This window comes from Hemicordylus capensis, chromosome 2 (genome assembly GCF_027244095.1).
Source record: "Hemicordylus capensis ecotype Gifberg chromosome 2, rHemCap1.1.pri, whole genome shotgun sequence".
Classification (NCBI taxonomy): domain Eukaryota; kingdom Metazoa; phylum Chordata; class Lepidosauria; order Squamata; family Cordylidae; genus Hemicordylus; species Hemicordylus capensis.
The window spans coordinates 295,913,298-295,937,796 of record NC_069658.1 but is presented as its reverse complement, the minus strand read 5'-3'; the positions used below and the strand labels follow the sequence as shown (position 1 = coordinate 295,937,796).

Sequence of the window (24,499 nt, the reverse complement as noted above, 5' to 3'; positions counted from 1 at the left end):
AACAACTCTTAAAACAAAATTAAAATAAATTTAAAATCATTTTAGTACTTGCCATCATAAAATTAAGCCTTGCTGAGGATTATGTCAGATAGAACTACTTTTTCAGTTCTAGTATTTTGAAAACGTTGTATACAGCACCAAGTGAATATGCTTTATTTTTAGATTTTTAGACTGCCCTTTGTCAGACTCTGGGTCAGAGTATAACAACTCAAACCACAATATCCTGTTAAAGCAATAAATAATTAAAAACAGCAATCAAAGTCTAAGTCATAGACCATGCTAATCAGAGAAGAACCCTACACTCCCTAGCCAAAAGCCCAATTAAATCAGGTGGTCTTTAACTGCTTCTAGAAAACTGGGAGGGAGGACATACATATCTCCTCTCCAGTCCTGAAGGCAATCATGAAGAAGGTCCTGTCCCACATGCATGACAACCAAGCTTCTGCAGGCATCAGTGTATGGGAGTGAGGCCCTCTCAACTTGACCCTGCAGGAACAAAGCCAAGTCCAGGAGAACCCCCAGACTGTGCACCTGTTCACTTAGAAGGAGTGCAACCCCATCCATAATAGGCCGACCCAAACAAAGTAAGTGCCTTCTGTCTTGTCTGGATTACCGTATATACTCTGGTATAAGCCGATCCGAATATAAGCCGAGGTACCTAATTTTACCTAAGAAACCAAAAAACTGATTGACTCGAGTATTTATTTTATTTTATTTATTTTTACATTTCTATACCGCCTTTCGTTAAAAACACAACCCCAAGGTGATTTACAAAAATTAAAACATACAATAAAAAAGCAATTAAAAAAACATCAAGCTAAAAACATATAAAAACAGCCATAAAAACAATACAACAGATAAAAACACACAGAAGCCTCAGTAAAACTATGTAAAAGCCTGGGTAAAAAGCCAAGTCTTTACAAGCTTTCTAAAAGCCGTGATGGAGTCCGAGGAACGAATGGCCACTGGGAGAGCATTCCAGAGTCTAGGAGCAGCAACAGAGAAGGCCCTTTCCCGAGTGCACGACAGCCTGGCCTCCCTCATTGTCGGCACCCGGAGCAGGGCCCCCTCAGATGTCCTCGTCTGGCGGGCAGCAACCCTTGGGAGCAGGCGGTCCCTCAGTATAAGCCTAGGGTGGGAAATGCAGCAGCTACTGGTGAGTTTCAATAATCAAAATAAATGCCAATAAAATTACATTAATTGAGACATCAGTGGGGTATATTGTGACCAGTATGTACTTTATTACAGGACATTTTAGCACGGGCAGATAGATGACTCGAGTATAAGCCGAGGCTGATTATTTCAGCACATTTTGGGTGCTGAAAAATTCGGCTTATACTCGATTATATATGGTAAATCTCCACTTGCTAGCCCACATCCAACACATCATGGCCTCTCATCTCTGGCTCAGGATGTCCATCACCTCCTTAGGATTTGATGACATAGTGATATAGAAACCCATGTACTGATGACACTGCAGCCCAGATCTCTTGACATCCTCTCTCAACAGTTTATTGTAGATGTTAAACAACATGGGAGACAGGATTGACCCCTGTGGGAATCCTAAAGGCCATTGGCTGTGGAGCCAAGCAGTAGTCCCCCAGTAACACATTCTGGACCCCTCCCCTTCACGGTAGGACTGGAAGCAGTACAAAACTGAACCTCCTTGCCCCAACCTCCCTTAGCAGTCCAGAAGGATATTGTGGTCAATGGCATCGGAAGCTGTTGAGAAATCCAGCAGAATCAATTGACACACTTCCCCTGTCTAATCCACCAAAGCTACCAAGGCAATGTTGGTCCTGAACTCAGGATGGAAGCCAGATTGAAATGGATCTAAATTGAATGTCTTACCCCAAACCCTCTTCAGCTGAGATGTTAGCACATGCTCTGTTACCTTGCATAAGGAGAGATTAGAAACAGTCTTATAGGTTTTTTTTTAAAAAAAACACCATGATCCTTCTTCAGCAAGTGTCTTACAATTTCCTCTTTAAGAAGAGCATGTAAACTGCTCTCCCTCAACAAGGCATTAATTATAGCCTCCAGCCATTTGGCCGTCTCCCTTCAAGCAGGTTTTATCAGCCAAGCTGAGCAAGGATCAAGAGTACATGAACATACCCTTTTGTTACCAAGGATTTTGTCCACATCCTCAGGCTGAACAACCTGAAATGAATCCATAACAAGACCTGATGATGCCTGAGGCAAGTCACTGGATACTGTAAAAACCCTGGAATCCATGTCTGAATGAATACAAATGAAAGTCTCTGGCTACTAAACAGTTCTGCTGGCCTGCACTGTGCAGACTCAATAGTGATGGAAAAGTATAGTTTTTTTATGCCCACTATGCTATGGAGTAGTCCCTAAAATAGACTCAAGCTCCTATTCGGTTGGATTAAGTGTAGGTCTTCCTTCAGTCCCATCTCTCCTTGTTTCTTGAACTATTTGGGATAAAAGTGTAATATAGTCCGGATTCCCTTCTTCCTTAACATTTATGGATTGATACAAAATGACAAAATCTGATCTCTAGTATAGGGTTAGGTATCCTGTGAATTTCTTCCTATCCCCTTTATATTTTAAATATAAAATGTTACAAGCAGCATGGGGGGCTATCTTGCCATTTTGACTATCCTTATAACCTTAGTCAACTGATTACCATTTAACAATAACCAGTAACCAGTGTTCCCTCTAAGGTGTGCAAGTGTGTGTGCGGTCACGCATTTTTTGATGTCCACTCAGTTAATTTTAGATCCTCTCAGGTTGAGTCAGGAAGGTCCCACTCTGAATGCATGTGTGCACACACTGCCTTGATACTGCTGCCCAGAACAAAACTCATTCCGAACACTGCCAGCAACCTCTGCTTAAAGAAAGGGCACTAAAAACCCTCCCAAAAATCTGTTTCTCCCTAGTGTAATGTTTCTCTTTACCCCGTCTGTAACAGAATTACTCTTTCCAATGTTAGTGGGCTTTTTAGCACTCCACTAAGTACAGCCCTAATGGGTTTAAGCACAAAATAAAGTTTAATCCTAATAAAATAACATAGGACAGGCAGCGATATTATGTAAGTCTTCTTAAAATGCTGGCAGATGCTTTTATCCTTGAGAATTTTCTTCTTGCAAAAATATCACTAAGTGGCATGTAATGGGATTTCATTTCTATCAAAAATGTGAGAAGACTGAAAAGCAAACCCAAAGAACCACTGAACAGTATGCTTTGCATGTAACATAGTTTTAAAATCTACTTTCTAGTCATAGCAGTTGTGTATTTTTTCTTTTTTAGGTCGTCACTATGGTGCTGTCAGTTGCGAGGGATGCAAAGGCTTCTTTAAAAGGAGTGTGAGGAAAAACCTGACTTACAGTTGCCGTAGTAACCAGGACTGTATCATCAATAAACACCATCGGAATCGCTGCCAGTTTTGTCGGCTAAAAAAATGCCTCGAGATGGGAATGAAAATGGAATGTGAGTCTTCAGTACTTTTGTTTATCAAGGGATAAATTTGCTAACGCTCAGTTCTGTTAAATATAGTTTAGGGGTTTTTTCTTCTCTATGATGAAGATTAAAACACATCTCTATTGTTATTCGCTGCAATTTTTTCATTATCTCAAGTCAGAATTTCTTTAACCTTTCCTCTTCTAAACTCTTACATTGAGTCTGTGCACATGAGCAACCAAACCCTGGCTTGGGCAGCCCTGACTGGAAATGGCTGCTCATGTATAGTCCCGGGATCGCGAGTGATCCTGATGCTGCCTCCCCCGCAAGCCCAGGAACTAACCTTCAGGTCTGTGAGTATGCTCAGGCTACATGTAGCCCAAGCATACAGTCGAGTGCCTAGAGCGCCGGACTCCAATGCACCGTGCTGGTTACATGGTGCATTGTGGGAATCCTGGAGGCTGAGAAAACTAGCCTCTGCCTCCAGAGGTCTGTGCTGCATGGAGCAGCGTGGATCGTGTGGGCACACACCCATGCGCCATAAAGGAGTGCATAGATTGTCCGTGGGGGGGAAGTAGATTCAATCCTGCCATCCCTCCCCACTCACCCAACCAACAGTCGTGTGCAAAACCTCATTAAATTGTGTTTATTGTTCCAGTAGTAGATGAGGTATGGTCATCTAACAAAAAAGTAAGATTATTCATAGTGAAAGTTGTATGTTGAGCTCAGAGATACTGCAGGGGCTCTTGAAAAGGGCAGTATGTTAACTAATGAGCTGTGGAGGAACAGCTCTCTATTCCTCCTAACCTTTTGCTGCTGCCACCAAGTAGACTTTTTGTATGGCTGAGTCCACTGCAACAGCCCTTCAAAAATTACCAAAACAAAAAAACTCCAGTAGTGGAAAGGCTTATAGGTGTGGGATGGAGACAAATCAAAATGCCTCTAATTTTTATATACCAAGCAAGTTTTACTTTCAGAAAAATCGATTTAATTAAAACATTACTTTTGCAACAAAAATATACACTCAAAACAGTTACTTACAGAGCATGTCAGGGAAAATTTAAAAAGCTGGAATAACGTATCTATTACCTGGCTCTATACTGGTCCCTACACAGAGTGCTCTTTCCCCCCAGCTTCTGGCTTGCTGGGCAGTCCTTGTCCTGGTTATAGCACCAGTCTGGGGCTCAGTTCAGCCTGGCTTTTCTTTTTCTTCTAGTGATTTCAGCTGTGCTTCTCTTGCAACTTCTCTTCTTGCTGACCGCTCACTCTTGACTGCTCTCTTGGACTCCGACTTTCTTCTCCAACTGCCAGCTCTGCCTCTCTCCAGCAGACTCTCTCTACTCTCAAATCCTATATATGTATGCTTCCCGCGCAACAGTTTCTCTGCCCTGCCAATCAGAACAAACAAAAATTCCCTCCATTTTTAAAAATACCTTTAAAAAAATCAACTGTCAAACTGCTAAACCAAATGTGAAACTACAGAAAAACAAGATGAACTTTTGACCTTGCGCCTTCTCCATGCATAGGGATTTGCAAGCACAGAAATCCTATTTACAATAATGCAGAGGTTTTAGAAATATAATACAAGGCTTATTTACAGAAGAGGTTTGTGAATATTAACAACAACTAGCTGAACCCACATAGAGCATCTGTGCACTAGGACCTTGTTGCTCTCCTTGCCCCCCCCTCCCCGCCGCCAGCCCCTGCTTTATTGCTCAGTGTCAGCCATCTACTCTGTCACCCCTTCCCCACCACTTGCTCACTCACTTGCCCTCTGCCCGCTCCTTTTCCCTATCTGCATATGGAATCCCCACTGCCCAATCACCATGGTGCTTCTGTTCTGCTATCTCCAATTGATAAAGCACTGTGAGGGAGGGGCTTGCCACATACGTCCTTAGCGTATGATAGATAGATAGATAGATAGATAGATAGATACAGGGGCTTATTTACAGAAACCCAAGAGGTCTAGGCCTCATTCAAACAAATGAGCAAATGCAAGGTATGAGATCCAGTATGCAGGTAATCAGGGCAGAGCATGGAAACACATTAGTATTAATGTGGCATTAATAAATGTGGCATGGTGTGACGCGACAAGTGCAAACTAGTAACTTCCTCCAAGACTAAAGGATGGACCTGAAAGTTAGAGGCAATAAGATCAGAGACAGTTCAACTAGAAACTGTCTTATGGGTAGCAACTACATTTATTGATCCTGCTGTGTCTGGGTCAGGTAGACCCAGAACTAGTACAAAGCTGTCCCTCAGATGAAACCAAAATAAACTGAGGTATTAGGCATGTTGAAGTCTTGCTTTTAAGAATCTACAGTTTTAAGTCTGGATGAATAATTTTCTTTCAAATCTCTGTTTTTGTACATTGTGTTGTAGCTGTACAGAGTGAAAGGAAGCCTTTTGATGTGCAGCGTGAGAAACCAACCAACTGTGCTGCTTCAACAGAAAAAATCTATATCAGAAAGGACTTGAGAAGTCCTCTAATAGCAACCCCGACTTTTGTAGCTGATAAAGATGGGACTAGGTAAGTAGCAAATGGATCACTTTGAGTTGTATGTAATCTAGCTCTTGTGAAAACAGATGTTTAACCCACAGAACCAGAAGATATGTTTGAAAGCTAACTAAATGGAAACTTAAGACAAGGCCTAGCTTTGAGGGAACTATACTTGTGTGTTCATGCACTATTGTAAAACATCCCATATGGCTCTTTCCAAACATACTTGGGTATTATGTATGTTAAATCATGATACATTCAGTAAACATAGCTAAAATCTTTTATTCTTATTTACAGCTTAGTAGTTTTAGTTTATTTCGGCCAATGATCAGTAATTACAGCAAATACAATTAAATATAACCTCAGATAATATAATATAATTACAGCTTAGTATGGACAGTGACATCACTGCAAGGGGCTTGTACTGTCAAGGCTGGGATGATACTTTAGATTTGCAAACTCCCAGAGGCAAGAGACTTGTCACATGCAATTATTTTTATTGTATCATGCAAAAACATAATGTAGCTATAGTGCTACATTATTTTGTATTTTAATTGCAAGCACGATGTTGGGTCAGACTGGACCATATATGAAGAGAGAGAGAGAGCTGGTTTCAGAAGAAGATCTATACAGTTATTGGAATATTTTTGCATACGTTCTGTAGAAAACTGGTGACCACTCTCATTCTCATTTGATGCTGTATCTTGTTTGAGTTACAGGTTACCACAGAATTTCTCTAATGTGGTCTAAATAGAATGCTTTAAAAATAATGTATAAGAATACATACTAAAATTTGTATTATTAGGTACTTAAAATATTGGAGAATAATTAAAATCCACACTTTAAACCTGGAATCCTAAACACATACTAGTGAGTAAGACCTGTGATGAAATGCGCTATACATAGTTGTTTCATCTGGTGAGACAAATTTCAGACAAGTTGAAATCTTAAGCTTCCAGGACTGAGAGTATGATTTTCTTCCACTCACTGTCCTAGTTTCTTCATCAACCCTAACAAAGACCAGCATTCTCAGTGCCACCAGCACCACCCTCTTACGTGGTTATTATGCCTTACCTTTTAGTATGTCGAACCTTCTTTTTAAGAGACTGTGGTATTTCCACATTGCTCTTGGTTCCTTCCTTTGGATAACTTCCCTGTATGACCATGAGTTGAACATTCCAACTCTTAGGAGTTCTCCTCCGGGCTGAAATAATTATAACACAGAAGGAACATATAGGAAACTGCCATATACTGAGTCAGACCATAGGTCCATCTCACTCAATATTGTCTACACAGACTGGCAGCGGCTTCTCCAAGGTTGCAGGCAGGAATCTCTCTCAGCCCTATCTTGGAGAAGCCAGGGAAGGAACTTGGAGCCTAGATGCTCTTCCCAGAGCGGCTCCATCCCCGAAGGGGAATACCTTACAGCGCTCACACTTCTAGTCTCCCTTTCGTATGCAACCAGGGCAGATCTGGTTGCATACGAGGAAGAAGGGTTTTCTTCCATTCTTATTCATAATGGGAAGGTTGGGAACATAATGGGAACAAGCAAGTTTGCTCATGAGTCTTGCATTTTACAGGCTCATGAGCAAAGATGAAAAAGAAAAAAATGGGATAAGTAGTCTGACGTAATGACACTATTTAAAATGATGGTTCTCTTATATTTAGCAGGGAGAGAGCAAATGTCCCTATGCAGCTCATCATGGTGCCCTTCCCATGACTGTTGCTAGTTTTGTTTATTTTTAGATTGTGAGCCCATTTTCTTATAACTTTGCTATGTAAGCTGCTTTGAGAATTTCTTGCTGAAAAGTGGTTTATACGTATTATTGATAACTTTCCATAACTATAACACACTTCCTGGAAGTTTTAAGAATTAGCCATTTTACCTTTTCTTGCAATTAGTTCCTTTAGGCATATTTCAGTTTGAGGCTGCATGCTTAACCTCCATTTTTAGCTGACTTCCACGCCAGCAACCTCCATTTTTAGTTGACTTTCCAAAGGAGAAGACTTTTTGACGTGTGTGTGTCCCCTATAATTTCCTTGTTTACAGTCTACTACAAACTAAATTCACAGCACATGGGAGGAAATCCCCAGGCACTCTGACAAAGGTATTCCGCCCCCCCCCCCAATCCGTCATGTTTCAAAATGGCAGTCATTCGAAGCATAGGTAGCACCCCTTTGTAATCCATGTGCTGACAGTTTACAAACCAAATTCCAAGCATATGGGAAGGGGTCCTAGGAAAGAGTCACCATGTTAAAAGAAGTAGAAAGTTCTGCTTAGTTCTACTTATAATTTTTCTCCCCTTGTTCTTTCCAGTGTCACCAGGATGTGAAGTGGGGAAAGAGGGGGAGAAAAAAGTGGAAAAGATGGCTAACAAAATATTGCAGAAAGGACTCCCAAATGTGCTGATGATTTTCAATAGTTTTAGTCAGGATCTCTTTTTGTTAGTAAATTTTCAATGGGTTTATTCAGTATTGCCTTATGCATTTCAAGCCCAAAATGCTCTTCCTCAGAGGCAATTCTAAAAAAGCAATATTGCTAGTTAATTTTTTCTAACAACAAAAACCCAGTTTAATTATCTGTATCAGATAGTTGTACTGACTAACAATATTATCACAAGGAGTGTGTAAATAAATAAATAGATAAATAGATAAATAAATAAATAAAATATAAGTTAATCTTATATTAGCTCTTCCAGCCATCCCCAGCACAGCATCCCTCCAGTGACTGCTGCTGGTATCTATCTTATGTTTCTTTTTTTACATTGTGAGCCCTTTCGGGGTCAGGCAGCCTATTTATTCATTCATTCATTCATTCATTCATATCTATGTACACCGCCTTGGGGACTTTCGTTGAATAAACATAATATTGTATAGATAAAACCAATTATAATATCTATCCAAATATTAAATAAATCAATGTTTTATCTTCAAAACTCATACTATATCATAATATGAAAGATATTAAAACAATTCTAAAATTATAGAAACCATATAAAACTGAAGATATATCAAGAGTTATAGATATATCTAGACATATCAAGACATATAAAGTGTCAGTACAACCAATCATCAGATACAGATCATTAAACTGGTTTTTTGGTTTGTTGTAAGAATAAATTAACTAGCACAGAAAAACCTCTTTCTAAAGAACAAGAGAGAGAATAAAAAGCTTTTGGACATATTTTGGGTAAATGAGACTTCTGTTTGTTTCTCTGGAAATATCACCCTACATCATCAAGAGTATTTATATCTTTCTTTCAAGAACAACTCTCTAAATCTGCTTTAAAGCAGGTACCTGTTATTGATGTATTGTTCTAAAGGTAAAGTGTGCTGTCGAGTCGGTGTCAACTCCTGGCGATCACAGAACCCTGTGGTTGTCTTTGGTAGAATACAGGAGGGGTTTACCACTGCCATCTCCTGCACAGTATGAGATGATGCTTCTTGGCATCTTCCTATATCACTTCTGCCCAATACAGGTAGCAGCAGGGATTCAACCTCTGGCTTGCTAATCAAGTCATTTTCCCTCTTCACCATTGGGATGCTCTAATTGTATGAATGACTGATCAGAAGGAATGTCATGAGTATCTTTTGTTTTAAAAGGGAAGCGCAGTCTTAAGGGAAGCATAGCATTTTCATTTAACACTTTGGGTGTAATGGTCTGTAAGCACAAAATCCATTGCATCTCCTTTCTCAGCAACATTCCCTGTCAGGGTCCTACCCTGGTAGACTGGTGGTAGCAGTGGGATAGTAAAAGCTGAATGAATTCCCAGAACCTGGAGAATAAACTGTCATAGAACAATAAAAACGAATCACCTCTCTGGAATTGAAAGGGGCATCAGGGTGGGGCATCAGGGTGGTGGCAAGGGGTTGGTGGGATCAGAATTCAATAGGATTAGTCAGGGTATTTAATGAGACAAACGTAAACAAGTGAAATCCTGAGATAATTTTTTTTTTAATATAAGACATCAGCTGGAAAGTAAGAGTACAACAATATAAACACTTTTGTGAGAAGAAAAGTCGTAGATATGGCTTCTAGATATACATACATACATAATATTTATTCGGTCCTTGACCAGCAGTTTTACAAATGCAGACATTACAAACATAAACTAAACATTAGCATGTGTTGCAAAGAATATAACAGTATTTAGCCACAGTTCTGATTTTATCTTCATCACATAAACTTTATTTTCTTTATGTCATAAAGAAAATAAAAACCTCAATAAGACATCATCTGCTCTTCCATTAAAATTTATCAGGAGGGGAGAAAGTAGCTTTCCTCTGGCTTCATCATAAAAACTACAATGTAAAAAGGCATGTGCTATTGTTTCAACACAGCCCTTATCACAAGGACATACACGATTCGCCAAAGAAATTCCTGCATATCTGCCAAACAGAACTGCAGACAGAAGAACATCTAACCTGGCCAGTGTCATGGCTCGTTTATATTTAGGAATCCTGACTACTTGGAGATAGAGGGCCAAATTAAATCCACTCAGTAGGTCACTCAAAAACGATCTTTTAGATATCTGGGAAATTTCATATTGCAACTCAATATCCATTAAGTGTTGAATAATTTGGATACGAGCTCTGTCATAACCAAGCTCCTGTATGGCCTCTAAGGAGTATCCACAGCGGGCCAGCTTATCAATGGCCTTAGTATGCCATCTAAATTTAAAGGAGTCCTGTTTTATGAAAGCAACCAGACCCTCCTGCAAAAAATAAATTTTTAACCAGTAAAGAATAATGACTCTCCATAAGCATGTCTGAAGACTAACCATTCCGACCTCACTTCTCAGAGCCACTGTAGGGACACATCTGGGAACAGCCAGTACAGCTCTTAAAAATTTAGACTGCAGTGCCTCCAGCAGGTCAAGATTTTTAACTATGCTCAACTGAGCTCCATAAAAAAGTTGAGGCAAAACCTTTGCTGAGAATAGTTTGACCACGGCCAGAACATAGGATGCACCCTTAGTAAAATAATAAGAGAGTATTGATTTGGCCTTTAAAATTGCCGAATCGAGGTGAGGTTTACGTGAACAGGAAGAATGAAATAGAACTCCTAAATACCTAAAGGGCTTAACCTGCTCTATCTTATGTGAGCTTATTGACCACTGATGCCCTCTGGGCTGGTTAGCAAAAACCATAACTTTTGTCTTTTGGTAACTGATCTCCAAGTTCTCCTGTGTACAGTATTTATCTAACACAGGGCTGCTCAACTTTGGCCCTCCTGCAGATATTGGCCTACAGCTCCCATAATCCCTGGCTATTGGCCACTATGGCTGGGGATTGTGAGAGTTGTAGTCAAAAAACAGCTGGGGGGCCTAAGTTGAGCAGGCCTGATCTAACAAAAGGAGAGCACGCTTTAGGCCAACTGGTGTTAGCGAAAGAATCGCCATATCATCTGCATATAATAAAACGGAGATATGTCTATTGGTGATCTTAGGAGGATGCGTGGAAGGGGAGGAGATAAAAGAAACTATAGAATTGGTATAAAGGTTAAATAGTGTAGGGGCCAGTATACATCCTTGGTGGACCCCTCTATCTGAGGGGATTACAGCAGTCATAGCCCCTTGGAGGTTGCAACATACCTTTAGAGTGGAACCAGAATATAAAGTAAAAATTAACAAGAGCAGTCTTTTCTCTATACCCAAATCCCAAAGTCTTTTCCAGAGTCTTTCTCGGGGGATAAGGTCAAACGCTGATTTTAAATCAATAAAGGCTGCGAAAAGTCCTGTATGTGGCTTCGTTGAATACTTAGCCGACAAGAATGGAAGAACCAGGGCATGATCCAAAGTGGATCTTCCCTCTCTAAAGCCTGCCTGCTCTTGAGCCAGGATATCCCTTTCCGCAAGCCAATCTATTAGCTTTAAGTACAGATGTTTAGCATATATTTTGCTAATTATGCTTAACAAGCTGATTGGACGATAGTTTTTGGGATCACTCCTAAGTCCTTTTTTATAGATTGGGACCACTATAGCTACTTTCCACTCATTTGGTATTAACGCTGTTACATCTATAGCCGTGAAGAGAGAGGAAAGGAGCGGAACCCACCAGGTCATATTTGCTTTAAGAGCCTCTAAAGTGATACTGTCAATTCCAGGGGCTTTCCCAGAAGGGAATGAACTAATCACCCTCTCTGCCTCTGCATGTGATACGAGGGCCCACACCGGAGTATCCAAAGTCTGGATTTGCTGTTCAAAGTCAGCTACCACTCACTTTGATGGCTGGTTTTTGATACAACGTCCGAAAGTGGGCTTCCCAGATTTCAACAGAAATACTTTCTTGGAGACAAGGTGTTGATTTATTTAATGCAGGGGTCACCAATTTCTAAAACCTAATCTGATTTCTCTCCTTAGCCGCCTCTATCAAAAGTTTCCAACCGTCTTTGATTGATTCCTCCTTCTTCCTCTTAATTAGTTGTTTGTGCTGTGCTTTCTTTTTTGCAACCTCCACTCTAGGAAAGCTACCAGGGTCAATAGTAAAGCTTTTAAAAGCTCCCACCAGTTCCTTTTTTGCTGCCCGACATTCTTTGTCATACCATCGCTTGGATGGAAGTTGGGTTGGGTGCATAGACACCATATTAGAGTTTGACATGGCCAGGAGAATACGATTCACAATATTTTCATAGTTACCAAGGATGTCTTCCATCTGATAGACGGGGGATAATTTTAAAATCTGATCCCGCCATTTAGACATCTCCGCAGAGTGCAGCAAAGCAGAAACTTGCAAAGCACTGCTTTTTGTCCACTTTCTACCTGGAACCAAATTTTCAGTTTTTCCACTGGCATTTACACAGCCTATCTCAGATGTCCGGTCAGTTACCCAAAAGCAACACTCAAGGGGGAAATGATCACTTTCAGGACGAGATATATATATCTAGATATATATTTATGAACAAAGCAGCTTTGATCAAGGAATGTGAAGAGCTTGGTTTGGAGTATGGTGGTGCAAGTGTGGAAGAGTTGAAAGTGCTCTTAATAACTTAGGCCACAAGTCAAGATAAGGTTGTGGTGGAACCAAGTATACCCAGATCATCAAGTGATAAATACAGGGAATATTTTTTTTTAAATGGCTATGGAAGAAAGAAAAATGGCTATGGAACAAGAAAAGCTGAGAGCTAAATTAAGAGATAAGGAGGCTCAAAGAGAATTTGAGGAGAAAGATAGAATGGCACAGAGACAGTTTGAAGAGAAAAACAGGGACACCAAAAGAGAACTCAAGGAAGGAAGGAAGCAAGGCTTCAGCATGACAGAGAAATGGCTCAATTTAAGGTACAACATCAGAATAAAATAACACCAAAAGATTTTTTCCTGTATTCTTCAGGGGAGGATCCCTATATATTTCTCTCAAGTTTTGAAAGAGCAGCTATAAAAGATGGCAAGTGGTTGAGGAAGATTTCATGAAATATATACCCAGTCTTGTCAGGGGAGACCTGGCAGAGATCTGTAATGGTTTACCTGAGGAAATGGTGGATTCTTATGAAAACTTTAAACAGGCAGTGTATAAGAGACCAGAATTTTTCAGAAAGAGTTTCAGAACTTTACAACCTAAACTTCTCCGTTGCTGCCCCAAGGCTTTGGAATGCGCTTCCTAGTGAGATAAGAGCCTCCCCATCTCTGACAATTTTTTAAAAGTCTTTAAAGATGCATCTGTTCACCCAGGCTTTTAACTGATATTGTTTTGATTGTTTTAATGTTGTTTTTAGAATATTTTTTATAAATTTTAAATTGTTGTTTTAAGTTTCTTGTTTTCATTTTTAACTAATGTTTTACTTTTGTTTTTATCTTGTTGTAAACTGCCCAGAGACGTACGTTTTGGGTGGTATAAAAATGTGTTGAATGAATGAATAAATAAATAAATAATAGACCTGGAAAATCCTACATTAAGTTTGCTTCACAAAATGGGTTGATTCAGTTCAGAAGGTTATGGAGCTGGTGCTTTTAGAACAGTTTTATTATTAGTTACCGAGAGATCAAAATTAAAGTGAAAGACTTGGCCCCAGAAACTGTTATGAAAGTGGCAGAGATTGTTGCTCAACTGGTTTTAAATAGAGAAGAGTCCCCTTGTTGGACCAGATCTGAGGTAAATAGAAGACCCAATTACCCAACATACACTAAGAAACCAGTGAATAAAAGCAATGAATCTCCTAAATAGGAGGAAAAAAAGATTCAAAAACCATATTATTAAAAAAACAGAGTGAGGTGCTCTGTTATGGCTTTGGGAGGAGGGGACATATCAAGGCTGAATGTCACTATAGAAACCAGCCACAAGAGAAAAAACCTGAACCTCGGTATGAAAAATACCCTGCAATTAAAGCTGAGGCAGGAGCCCACAAATGTAGATTCCTGATCACTAATAGTGATGAGATGAATAATTTCACCAGAGAGTCAATATTAGTAGGGCAACAACAAATTCTTGCAATTCTCTATACAGGCACCACAATTTCATTGATTCGATCTGATTTAGTAGATAAAAATACCTTCCAGTCAGTTCTGTATTAGTAAAGGGCTTGGGTAACAAGAAGCTATTTTCTATGCCCATGGCCCAGTGTCAGTAGAATGGAGTAGAATGAACTCTCTACCACTGCAGTTCACTCTGTGAATCAAATTGATTAAAGCCATTATAAAATGGTTACAGAGCCAGAGGAACGCCCTGCCACTACAATTCACTTTGTGAATATTTTAGAAACAGAAAAGATGAGTGAGCAGGAGGAATGTATATTGGAGAGTGAAGAACAAGATTATAACACCACTCTCATTGATATAGAAACCCCCAAGTGCATTAGCCATTCCAGACATTTGTGACACCATGGAATTTTAAAATGAGATAAAAGTTGATGAAACCTTAAAAAGAATTAAAGAGCTGGCAAGAGTGGAAAATACTTTAGAAGAATTAGAACTCTCAAGAGAAGATTACTACTGGGACAATTAGTTATTATACAGAAGGTGGTGGCCACAAAATAGGGAGATTAGTTGAGAAGCAGTAAAACAGCTGATCATTCCATTGAAATATAGGCAAGAGATCCTGAGTATTTCACATGATCTACCCTGCGCTGGTCACTTGGGCATCAAAAAGACCAGACAAAGAATTCACAAACATTTCTTTTGGCCTGGTGTTTCCCAAGGTGTAAAAAACTATTGTCAGCAATGTCCAGTATGTCAAAAAGTGGGGGAAAGTAAGCAAAAACAATCAAAGGTTCAATATGTGCTTAAAATACAAAAACCATGGCAGAGATGATGAAGTTAGTGCAACAGAACTTGTCCAATGCACAACAACAGAAACTCTGGTATGATTGCAGTGCCAGACAAAAAGAATTTCAGATTGGGGAAGAATTTCTGGTGTCCTTACCCCTAAAAACAGACAAGTTAAAGGCTTCCTGGGAAGGACCTTATATTGTTCAGGATAGGTTGGACGAATATACCTATGCAGTCAAGTTAAAAAAAACTCCAACCGAAAGGCCAGAGTAGTGCATGTTAACATGCTGAAGCCATAACTGAGAAGGGATAATATAGTAGCGATAGTAACAATGGAAGTACCAATGCTGAGGGAAGCAGACAGTGACTACCTGGTTGACAGTGGAAGAAGAGGGAAGTATCGATCAACTCCATTGGGCAGAAGAGGTACAACCGGCGCACAAGGAAAAGCAGCTAGAGGTGGTGTTGGAATTCCAAGACACCTTCAGCACCAGGCCAGGATGGATGGATCTCTTCAAACACCAAATTGACATTGGAAGTGCAACATGCATCAGATTGCAACTGTTTATGGTAAATGGGGAAAATAATGGAAACCTTTCGGGGGGAGGTAAAAGAAATGCTAGACTTAGGAGTAATAAACCATCTTTAAGTCCATGGGCATCACCTGTTGTGTTGGTCAACAAACCTGAAAATACTATTAGGTTTTGTGTAGACTATCATCATCTGAATAAGTTCACACAGATGCAGTGTAGATACAGATCTGCACATCTGCAGATGCATATCCAGCGCCCAGAGTGGACACCTTGATAGAGACACTGGGAGCTGCAAATGTCATCACAACAATGGATTTATGTAAGGGGTTTTGGCAAATGGAGACAGTGGAGAAATTCCGACCATCTGTATGGGGACAAGAGTACAGTAATAACTGGCCACAAGGCATTAAAATGGTTGCAAACCATGACTAATAGCAACACCAAATTTCAATGTTGGTCATGGATCTTGCAGGACTTTAGTTTTGTTGTGGAACACGTTCCAGGGAGAGGAAATGTAATTGCTGATGCATTGTAAAGACAGTGAAAGGTTTAATGTAAAGTTTTTTAAATTGCATAAAGAACATGTAGTTATGATTTTAGTTATGTAAAGTTGTATGCTCAGGATCATCCAATGCAGATTAGAGCCCTATGTGGAAAGCGAACTGCTGGATGTTCAAGCTGGTTTTAGAAAAGGCAGAGGAACAAGAGACATCATTGCTGATGCACGCTGAATAACTGAGAAAGCCAAAGAATACCAGAAAGAGGTCAATATGTACTTTATTGACTACAGAAGAACCTTGGATTGCGTCGACCAAGTCAAGTTGTGGAACATCCTTTAAAAAATGGGCATCCCAGAACACTTCGTTTTTCTCATAAAAACCTATACACAGGACAGGAAGCCACAGTCCAGACAGAACATGGTGAAACTAACTGTTTCCAGATCAGCAGAGGAGTAAGACAAGGCTGTATATTTTATATGCTGAACATATACTGAGGGAAGCTGCATTGGAAGAAGATGAGTGTGGCTTTACAGTTGGAGGAAGAAACATCAATAACCTGCGCTACGCTGATGACACCACTCTGATAGCTGAGAATGCGGATGATCTGCAAGCTCTAGTAATGAAAGTAAAGGAGTACAGTGAAAAAATGGGATTACAACTAAATGTCAAAAAGACTAATGACAGCAGGTACCACAACCAGCCTCAGAATTGACAATGAAGACATTGAAGTGGTGGATAGCTTCTGTCTTTCAGGATGGTCTGTCAACAGTAAAGGATCCAGCAGTCAAGAAATATGCTGCAGACTTGCACTTGGTAGAGTTGCCATGAAGGCCTTGGAAAGAATATTTAGTTGCCATGACGTGTCTATACCTACAAAGATTAGAATCATTTGGACAATGGTTTTTCCCGTGACACTCTATGGATGCGAAAGCTGGACTTTGAAGAAGCAAGATAGAAAAAGCATTGATGCTTTTGAAGTTTGGTGCTAGAGAAGACTTTTGAGGATACCATGGACAGCCAGGAAAACAAACAAATGGATCATAGAACAAATCAATCCAGAATTTTCACATGAGGCACAAATGACCAGGCTCAAACTATCATACTTCGGACACATTCAGACAGAGAAACTCCAGTATGTAGTACACCGCTCTGGACTCCTTGGAGGAAGAACGAGATATAAATGTAAAATAATAATAATTAATAATTATGCGAAGACCCAGCTCCCTTGAGAAATCCATAATGCTGGGAAAAGTTGAAGGCAAGAGAAGAAGAGGACGACCAGCAGCAAGGTGGATGGACTCAATTACAACAGCAATGGACCTGTAAAAAAAGAAAGAGGTACATCACCTAAATGGAAGATTAGATTAGAAAATAAAATCGCCTGGCTTAGATCAGATGCTTGTAAACTGAAAGATATGAAAGACAAGAAGCTGAAGAATGAAAACACTAAACAGTATCTGATCCAAAAATACAATCTAGATTCAAGGAAAATTAGAGAAGTCCTGGAAATAATAAAGCAGCAAATAACAGCAGTGTCAAAGAGGATTAGCAGATACAAAGCCAGAATTACACAACACAGGCAGAATCTCCAATTCCAGTCGAATCAGAGACATTTCTACCAAAGCATAGAAGGAGAAACTGCAAGAAATGTAGAAACACCAAATAAAGAAGAAACAGTGCAATTCTGGGGAAAATAATGGGACAATCCAATAGATTATAATAAAAAAGCAGGCTGCATGAAAGAGGTCAAAAAATGTAACCAACAAATGCAAGATGTAATAATAACACCAGGATTAATAAGTGAAAGAGCAAAGAAAATTATAAATTGGACTGCACCAGGCGACGATGAACCGCATGGCTTTTGGCTTAAACACCTAACAAGCCTTCATAAACAACTATCAAAACAGTTCAATCACATTTTGCAAGGTGGTGATATTGAACAATGGCTAACAACTGGGAAAACTCATCTCATAATGAAAGAACCAGCAAAAGGTGCAGTTCCAAGTAATTATAGACTGATAACCTGCCTGCCAACCATGTTCAAATTATTAACTGGAATAATAGCAGATGAAGTGATGCAACACTTATTAACAAACAACAGCTTCCAGTTGAACAGAAAGGAAATTGTCTGAACACCAGAGGCACAAAAGACCAACTGCTGATTGACCAAATGATTTTAGGAAATTGCAAGAGAAGAAAAACAAATCTAAGTGTTGCATGGATTGACTACAAAAAAGCCTTCGACTCATTGCCTCACACATGGATACTAAAATGTTTAGAAACAACTGGTGTCAGCAAAAACAATCAGATATTTATTTTAAAAAGCAATGGGCATGTGGAGTACACAGTTAAAAATCAATGGTGAGACACTTGGACAGGTTAGCATTAGAAGAGGCATTTTCCAAGGGGACTGGCTATCCGCTCTGTTGTTTGTAATCGCCATGACCCCACTTTCACAAATACTAAACAAAACAGGCCTCGGATACCAAACATCTAAAACATCAAGTAATATCAACCATCTGCTGTACATGGATAATCTGAAGTTGTATGGAAAGTCCCAGTCAGAAATTGAATCACTGCTAAACATTGTCCATATATTCGGTAGCGATATAGCAATGGAGTTTGGACTAGACAAGTGTGCTGCATTAATAATGAACAGAGGGAAAATAAGAAAAACAGAAGGAATAGAACTGCCCAATGGAAGCAAGATCAAGAACCTGGAAGAGAAAGAACATTACAAATACTTGGGCATTCTCCAGGCTGATAACATCACACACACTGAAGTTAAAAGAAAAATGTGAAGTGAATATATCAGGAGCCCCTGGTGGCGCAGTGGTAAAACTGCCGCCCTGTAACCAGAAGGTTACAAGTTCAATCCTGACCAGGGGCTCAAGGTTGACTCAGCCTTCCATCCTTCCGAGGTCGGTAAAATGAGTACCCAGAATGTTGGGGCAATATGCTAAAAATCATTGTAGACCGCTTAGAGAGCTTCGGCTATAGAGCGGTATATAAATGTAAGTGCTATTGCTATTGCTAAGTGCTATCAGGAGAGTTAGAAAAATCCTAAAGTCCAAACTCAATGGCAGGAACACCATACAAGCCATAAACACCTGGGCTATACCTGTTATCAGATACACTGCAGGAATAATAGACTGGACCCAGGATGAGCTAGAGACGCTGGATCGTAAGACCAGGAAAATAATGACCATCAATCATGCTCTCCCCCCACCCCCCGCAGTGAAGTAGATAGGCTATACCTCCCTCGCAGCTCAAGTGGAAGAGGAATGCTGCAAGTCCATCAAACAGTAGAGGAAGAGAAAAGAGGCCTTGAAGAATATATTAAGGACAGTGAAGAAGATGCACTTAAAATGGTCAATAACACGAAACTATTCAACACCAGTGAAACAAAGCAGGCCTACAAGAAAGAACAAGTCAAGAACCGAGCAGAAAAATGGAAAAGCAAGCCACTGCATGGTCAATATTTGCACAGTATAAGTGGAAAATCAGACATCACCAAGACCTGGCAATGGCTTAAGAATGGCAACTTGAAGAAAGAAACAGAGGGTTTAATACTGGCTGCACAAGAACAGGCACTAAGAACATATGCAATAAGAGCAAAAGTAGAAAAGTCAACAACAAACAGCAAGTGCCGCCTTTGTAAAGAAGCAGATGAAACCGTGGACCACCTAATCAGCTGTTGTAAAAAGATCGCACAGACTGACTACAAACAAAGGCATGACAAGGTAGCAGGGATGATACACTGGAACATCTGCAAAAAATACAAGCTACCTGTAGCCAAAGGTTGTTGGGACCATAAAATTGAAAAAGTTGTAGAAGCTGAAGATGTAAAAATATTATGGGCTTTGCCTATAGCAGCATGGTATAGTGGTTAGAGTGCCGGACTAGGACTGGGAAGACCCGAGTTCAAATCCCCATTCAGCCATAAAACTAGCTGGGTGACTCTGGGCCAGTCACTTCTCTCTCAGCCTAACCTACTTCACAGGGTTGTTGTGAAAGAGAAATTCAAGTATGTAGTACACCACTCTGGGCTCCTTGGAGGAAGAGTGGGATATAAATGTAAATAATAATAATTATTATTATTATTTAATCAATCATCAGTCAATCAAAGTTGTAAAGAATCAAACATCACTTGTATGTAACTTCCATAATTATTGTCAGCTTAGATTATTCCGATAGGGAATGACTTCAAAGCAAGAATGGGGGTGGGGGGTAATGTGGAATGTATATAGGAGCTGGTGAGTGAGTGTGTATGGGTTACCCTAGTAACCAGGACAGAAGGTTCAGAGTGGGAGGGATTTAAGAAAGGCAGTGGAGACAGAGGGGGGAGAGAGCGAGTTGGATTGAGTTGCGTGGTAGTAGGAGGTGTTTTTGAGCTGGGGGTTGAATGTTTGGGGTGTGTGTTATGAACAGGAGAGATTGTTCACGGGCATTGTGTGGAACTTGAAGGGTGAATGTGTGGAGACGGAAGCCAGCAGTGTTCTGGGAAGGCTCCTAGTAAAAGACAAGAAGGTCTGGAGGAATTCACTAAATTTATAATCCCAAATTTAATTACCTTTGTCCCAGTTATCTCACCTCCCTATATGTTACATTTTATCCAGAACAGCTGATGTACCTAGTAACTTGGTATGCCCTGCTTTGCAGAGATCTTTATTCTAATCAGTGAATAATAAACTTATTCTCATTTTCATTTTCTACCTCAATTTTTGTTTCATTTTATATCCTGAACATGTACACATATCCTGCGCTTGCGAGGCTACGCAGCTAAAGGAGTTGAGTACCTAGAACAGGGTAATAAGAGTTTATATGGTGGCAGCAAGGGAAAGTAAAAGCTGAATGAATTCCTAGAGTCTGGAGACTTAAACTGTCATAGAACAATAAAAATAAATCACTTCCCTGGAATTGAGAGGGGCATCAAGGTGGGACCCTGACAGTCCCTCATTCTGATTCTTTACCTGCTCTCTCGCCCAAAAGATTAATTCTGTGGGTTTATGGTTGTTGTTTATAATGTTCCAAATAGTGGAATGTTCAACCATGTGGATTCCAACAACTTCCTCAAGATCATCGTGAGTCATGTGGGCCAGGGCGCTTGCGAAGCCTGTGTAACTAGCCTCCTAGTCCTCCGGAGGCTTCCCTTGAGTCTGTGCAGAGTGCCCTTTTCTTTATTCAGAATCCATATGGGGTAGAGTGCATAGAATACCAGATTAGGACGCACAAGATCCAAGCTCAGCACCCCATCCTGGCCTGAAGTTTGCTGGGTGGCCTTGGGCTAGTTGCTTTCGGGCTGATTGATCCCATAGGGTTTCAGTAAAGACAAAAGAGGAGATGGGAACTGTGGATGAGGCCCTGATCTCTGTGGATGGGAATGTAAATAAGTATTTTTATTATTTAGCACATTTTTATGCTGCCCCATATGTAAATTTCTGGGTGGTTTACAATTTTAAAACACAAACAACAATGACAACAGTTTAAAGTATAGATAGAGAGAAATTTAAAATGTATATTCTGTTACCTCTACTAGTATACATTAGTGTTATATAAAACCACTGCTACAACTACTGTAAAAGAAAGGTGGGGCATGGGGAGAGAAGGGTGGAAGTCATTGGGTGGAACTCCTCAAGTTGTACTCCCTGGCTACAGAGATGATGTAAGTTGTGAATCTGTCAGTCCACTGAGTTCTCACTGCTGATCTGTGTCAAGGAGAGGAGGTGCTGGTGCACATGGAGCCAAGACTCGAAATCCTCCCCATTCTGTGCGTTTGATGCAAAATGGTAGCTAAGCGAAAGGAAGGCGGCTTCTGCTATGGCATTGGCAAAATGGGAGGAGAGCTAGTTTTGTGGTAGCAAGCAAGAGAAGAGCTCTTGGAAGAGCAGGTTCCAAGTTCCCTCCATGGCACCTCCAAGATAGGGCTGAGACTCCTACCTGCAGCCTTGGAGAAGCGGCAGCCAGTCTGTGTAGATAGTGCTAAGCTAGATGGACCATTGGTCTGACTCAGCATAACGAAGCTTCCTGTGTTCCTAGTGGTTCCCCTCTGCATTTATTCTGGATGTTACATTTAAGTTATCCAATCTGTTTCTTAAGATTAGAAATTCCTTATGTATAAGAGTTTACAAGAACATTCTATTGCAATATACCACATGAGATGTATTGCATGTGGTAAAATGCCTCAGTGTATACTTTTTATTGTCTATAGGATTGTGCGCAATTTTTTTCATATGTGTCTGTTTACAATATGTACAATTCCCACATGGAAAATGAATTCTTGGGTTTCAAATGTGTATCACTATATACCAAATAATCTCTGTAGGGATCCATGGTCCCTCACAACAGGAGGCCTGTGGAAGAATCTATAGTTCTATTTAGGCATTCTCCAGCGCTTTAAGGTGTAAGGATATTGGAACCTGTAGAGCCGGCTGTAGAGTGCCCCCCTCTTCAGTTCCTTCTTGTCCGCCACTTGTGCTACCTCAAGAAGGATCTGCTCTTTTCCCCCTCATTCATGTTAGAAAGTAAATTTGTTGTTTGGACTGTTTTCTGGCTTTTGACTCGGACTGTGTTTCTGGCAACTCTTTCTGTGCTTTCCTTGTGTTTGACCTGGACTGTTTTTGACCTGTTTATCGGACTGTTACTGTCTTACTAGATTTTTGTGACCTCGGACTATGTTTTAGATACTCTCTTTGGCTTTTTCCTCTGGATTTGGTACTTTTACTCTGATCTGGCTGACCTTGGACTGTTTTTTGGATCTGGCTATGTCTACCTCTAAAACTTTTAAGAGTTGTGCAACTTGTAGAGGCACCGCGCCTTCCTCAGATGGCCACGCTGACTGCCTCATCTGTCTGGGGGATAGGCATAATACTAGCACCTGCAAGGTCTGTTTCATTCAAGAAAAAGTCCTGTTTAAGCAGGGAATTGCACCTTAAAGCTTCTCTTTATGAAAATATATTGCATCCGGGAATCCCGAGGCCAAGCCCCCCGTCGTTGCCCAAGTCTGAGGTGCCTAGCTACCCAATGCCATGGCCATGCATCTCGGTATTGTCGCAGTTGGCACCAAGCAAACATGGGGATGCTGGCTTTAAGAAGCCTTTAGATAGAGGAGAGGAGAGCTGGTCTTGTGGTAGCAAGCATGACTTGTCCCTATAGCTAAGCAGGGTCTGCCCTGGTTGCATCTGAATGGGAGACTTGATGTGTGAGCACTGCAAGATATTCCCCTCAGGGGATGAAGCCGCTCTGGGAAGAGCAGAAGGTTTCAAGTTCCCTTCCTGGCTTCTCCAAGATAGGGCTGCGAGAGATTCCTGCCTGCAACCTTGGAGAAGCTGCTGCCAGTTTGTGAAGACAATACTGAGCTAGATAGACCAATGGTCTGACTCAGTATATGGCTGTTTCCTATGTTAGAGGCCACAAGCACTTCCGCAAACATAAGCATGACAGACATCAGTCTGCTTTGTCTCCTGAGGAGTCGCATAAGAAACGTGCAAAGCCGGTGTCAAGCTGTTAGGCGTCGACTGTGGCTAAGACTTCATCACCCTCTATGGCGCAGCCAGATGACTCCCCCACCCCACCCCCCGGCTCCGGCCTCCAAGACCGCTTTGTTGAAGTCTTCGACATCCAGATCTAGACTTTGACTTCCACGGTGCCGAAGGCTGCTGACTCTTCCAGGCGATCTTCGACGTCGATGCTATCGGTGTCGGTTCTGACGACTTCAACTTTGCCTGCTCCGACTCTGAGACACTCGACCTCCATGGAATTGAGACCACCCACTTCGGCGTCAGCAACTTCTTGGACAACCTCTGCGACGTCGATGGCACCAACGGTGCTGGTTTCCTTTGGTGTGGCTTCAGCTTCTCTGCAGCATCTTTCACCTGTCCCATCGAGGGCACCCTCGCTTATTGTTATCTCTCACTCCTCAACGCCAGCTAATTCTCCTGTTCGCCTTTCACTGCACCAAATGTTGTCGACCACTACTCCTGCTCGGGACTGCCCTGCCTTGATGAGCTTGCTTAGGCAAGAATTGGAGAAAATGCTGGGCTCAGCTAACTCCACACCTTCAGGCTCTACCTTCAAGGGGTTTACCTTGTCTCAGGGTCTTGACAACGATGAATTAAGCTCTCAATTGCCAATACCTAAATCTCCATCAGGTCTCTCTACTACTCTAACTCCTGTTTATCCTACAACTATGCCGTGGAGGGAACATTTCCATTTTTCTGCCTCTCATATCCCTGTGGACCTGCTAGACTACAATAACTCCCCTGGGGCCTTTCAATCGGTTCACTTGAGAGCAAAGGAATGCTTCTGATCATCTTCTCTCTACAATTCCTCAGTGCTTCCATA

The 24,499-nt window shown here is 40.9% G+C and overlaps 1 protein-coding gene across 8 annotated transcripts in view; it reads left to right on the top strand.

Annotated features, from left to right (window-relative positions):
- The window catches only part of NR2C2 (nuclear receptor subfamily 2 group C member 2), a 135,023-nt gene that overhangs the window by 50,669 nt on the left and 59,855 nt on the right, over positions 1 to 24,499 (top strand). For all 8 annotated transcript variants that reach the window (XM_053293761.1, XM_053293755.1, XM_053293756.1 and 5 more), the window contains 2 exons: positions 3,274 to 3,453; positions 5,806 to 5,953. In XM_053293761.1, coding sequence (XP_053149736.1) covers positions 3,274 to 3,453; positions 5,806 to 5,953 — 328 coding nt within the window. The remainder of the gene's footprint in view (positions 1 to 3,273; positions 3,454 to 5,805; positions 5,954 to 24,499) is intronic.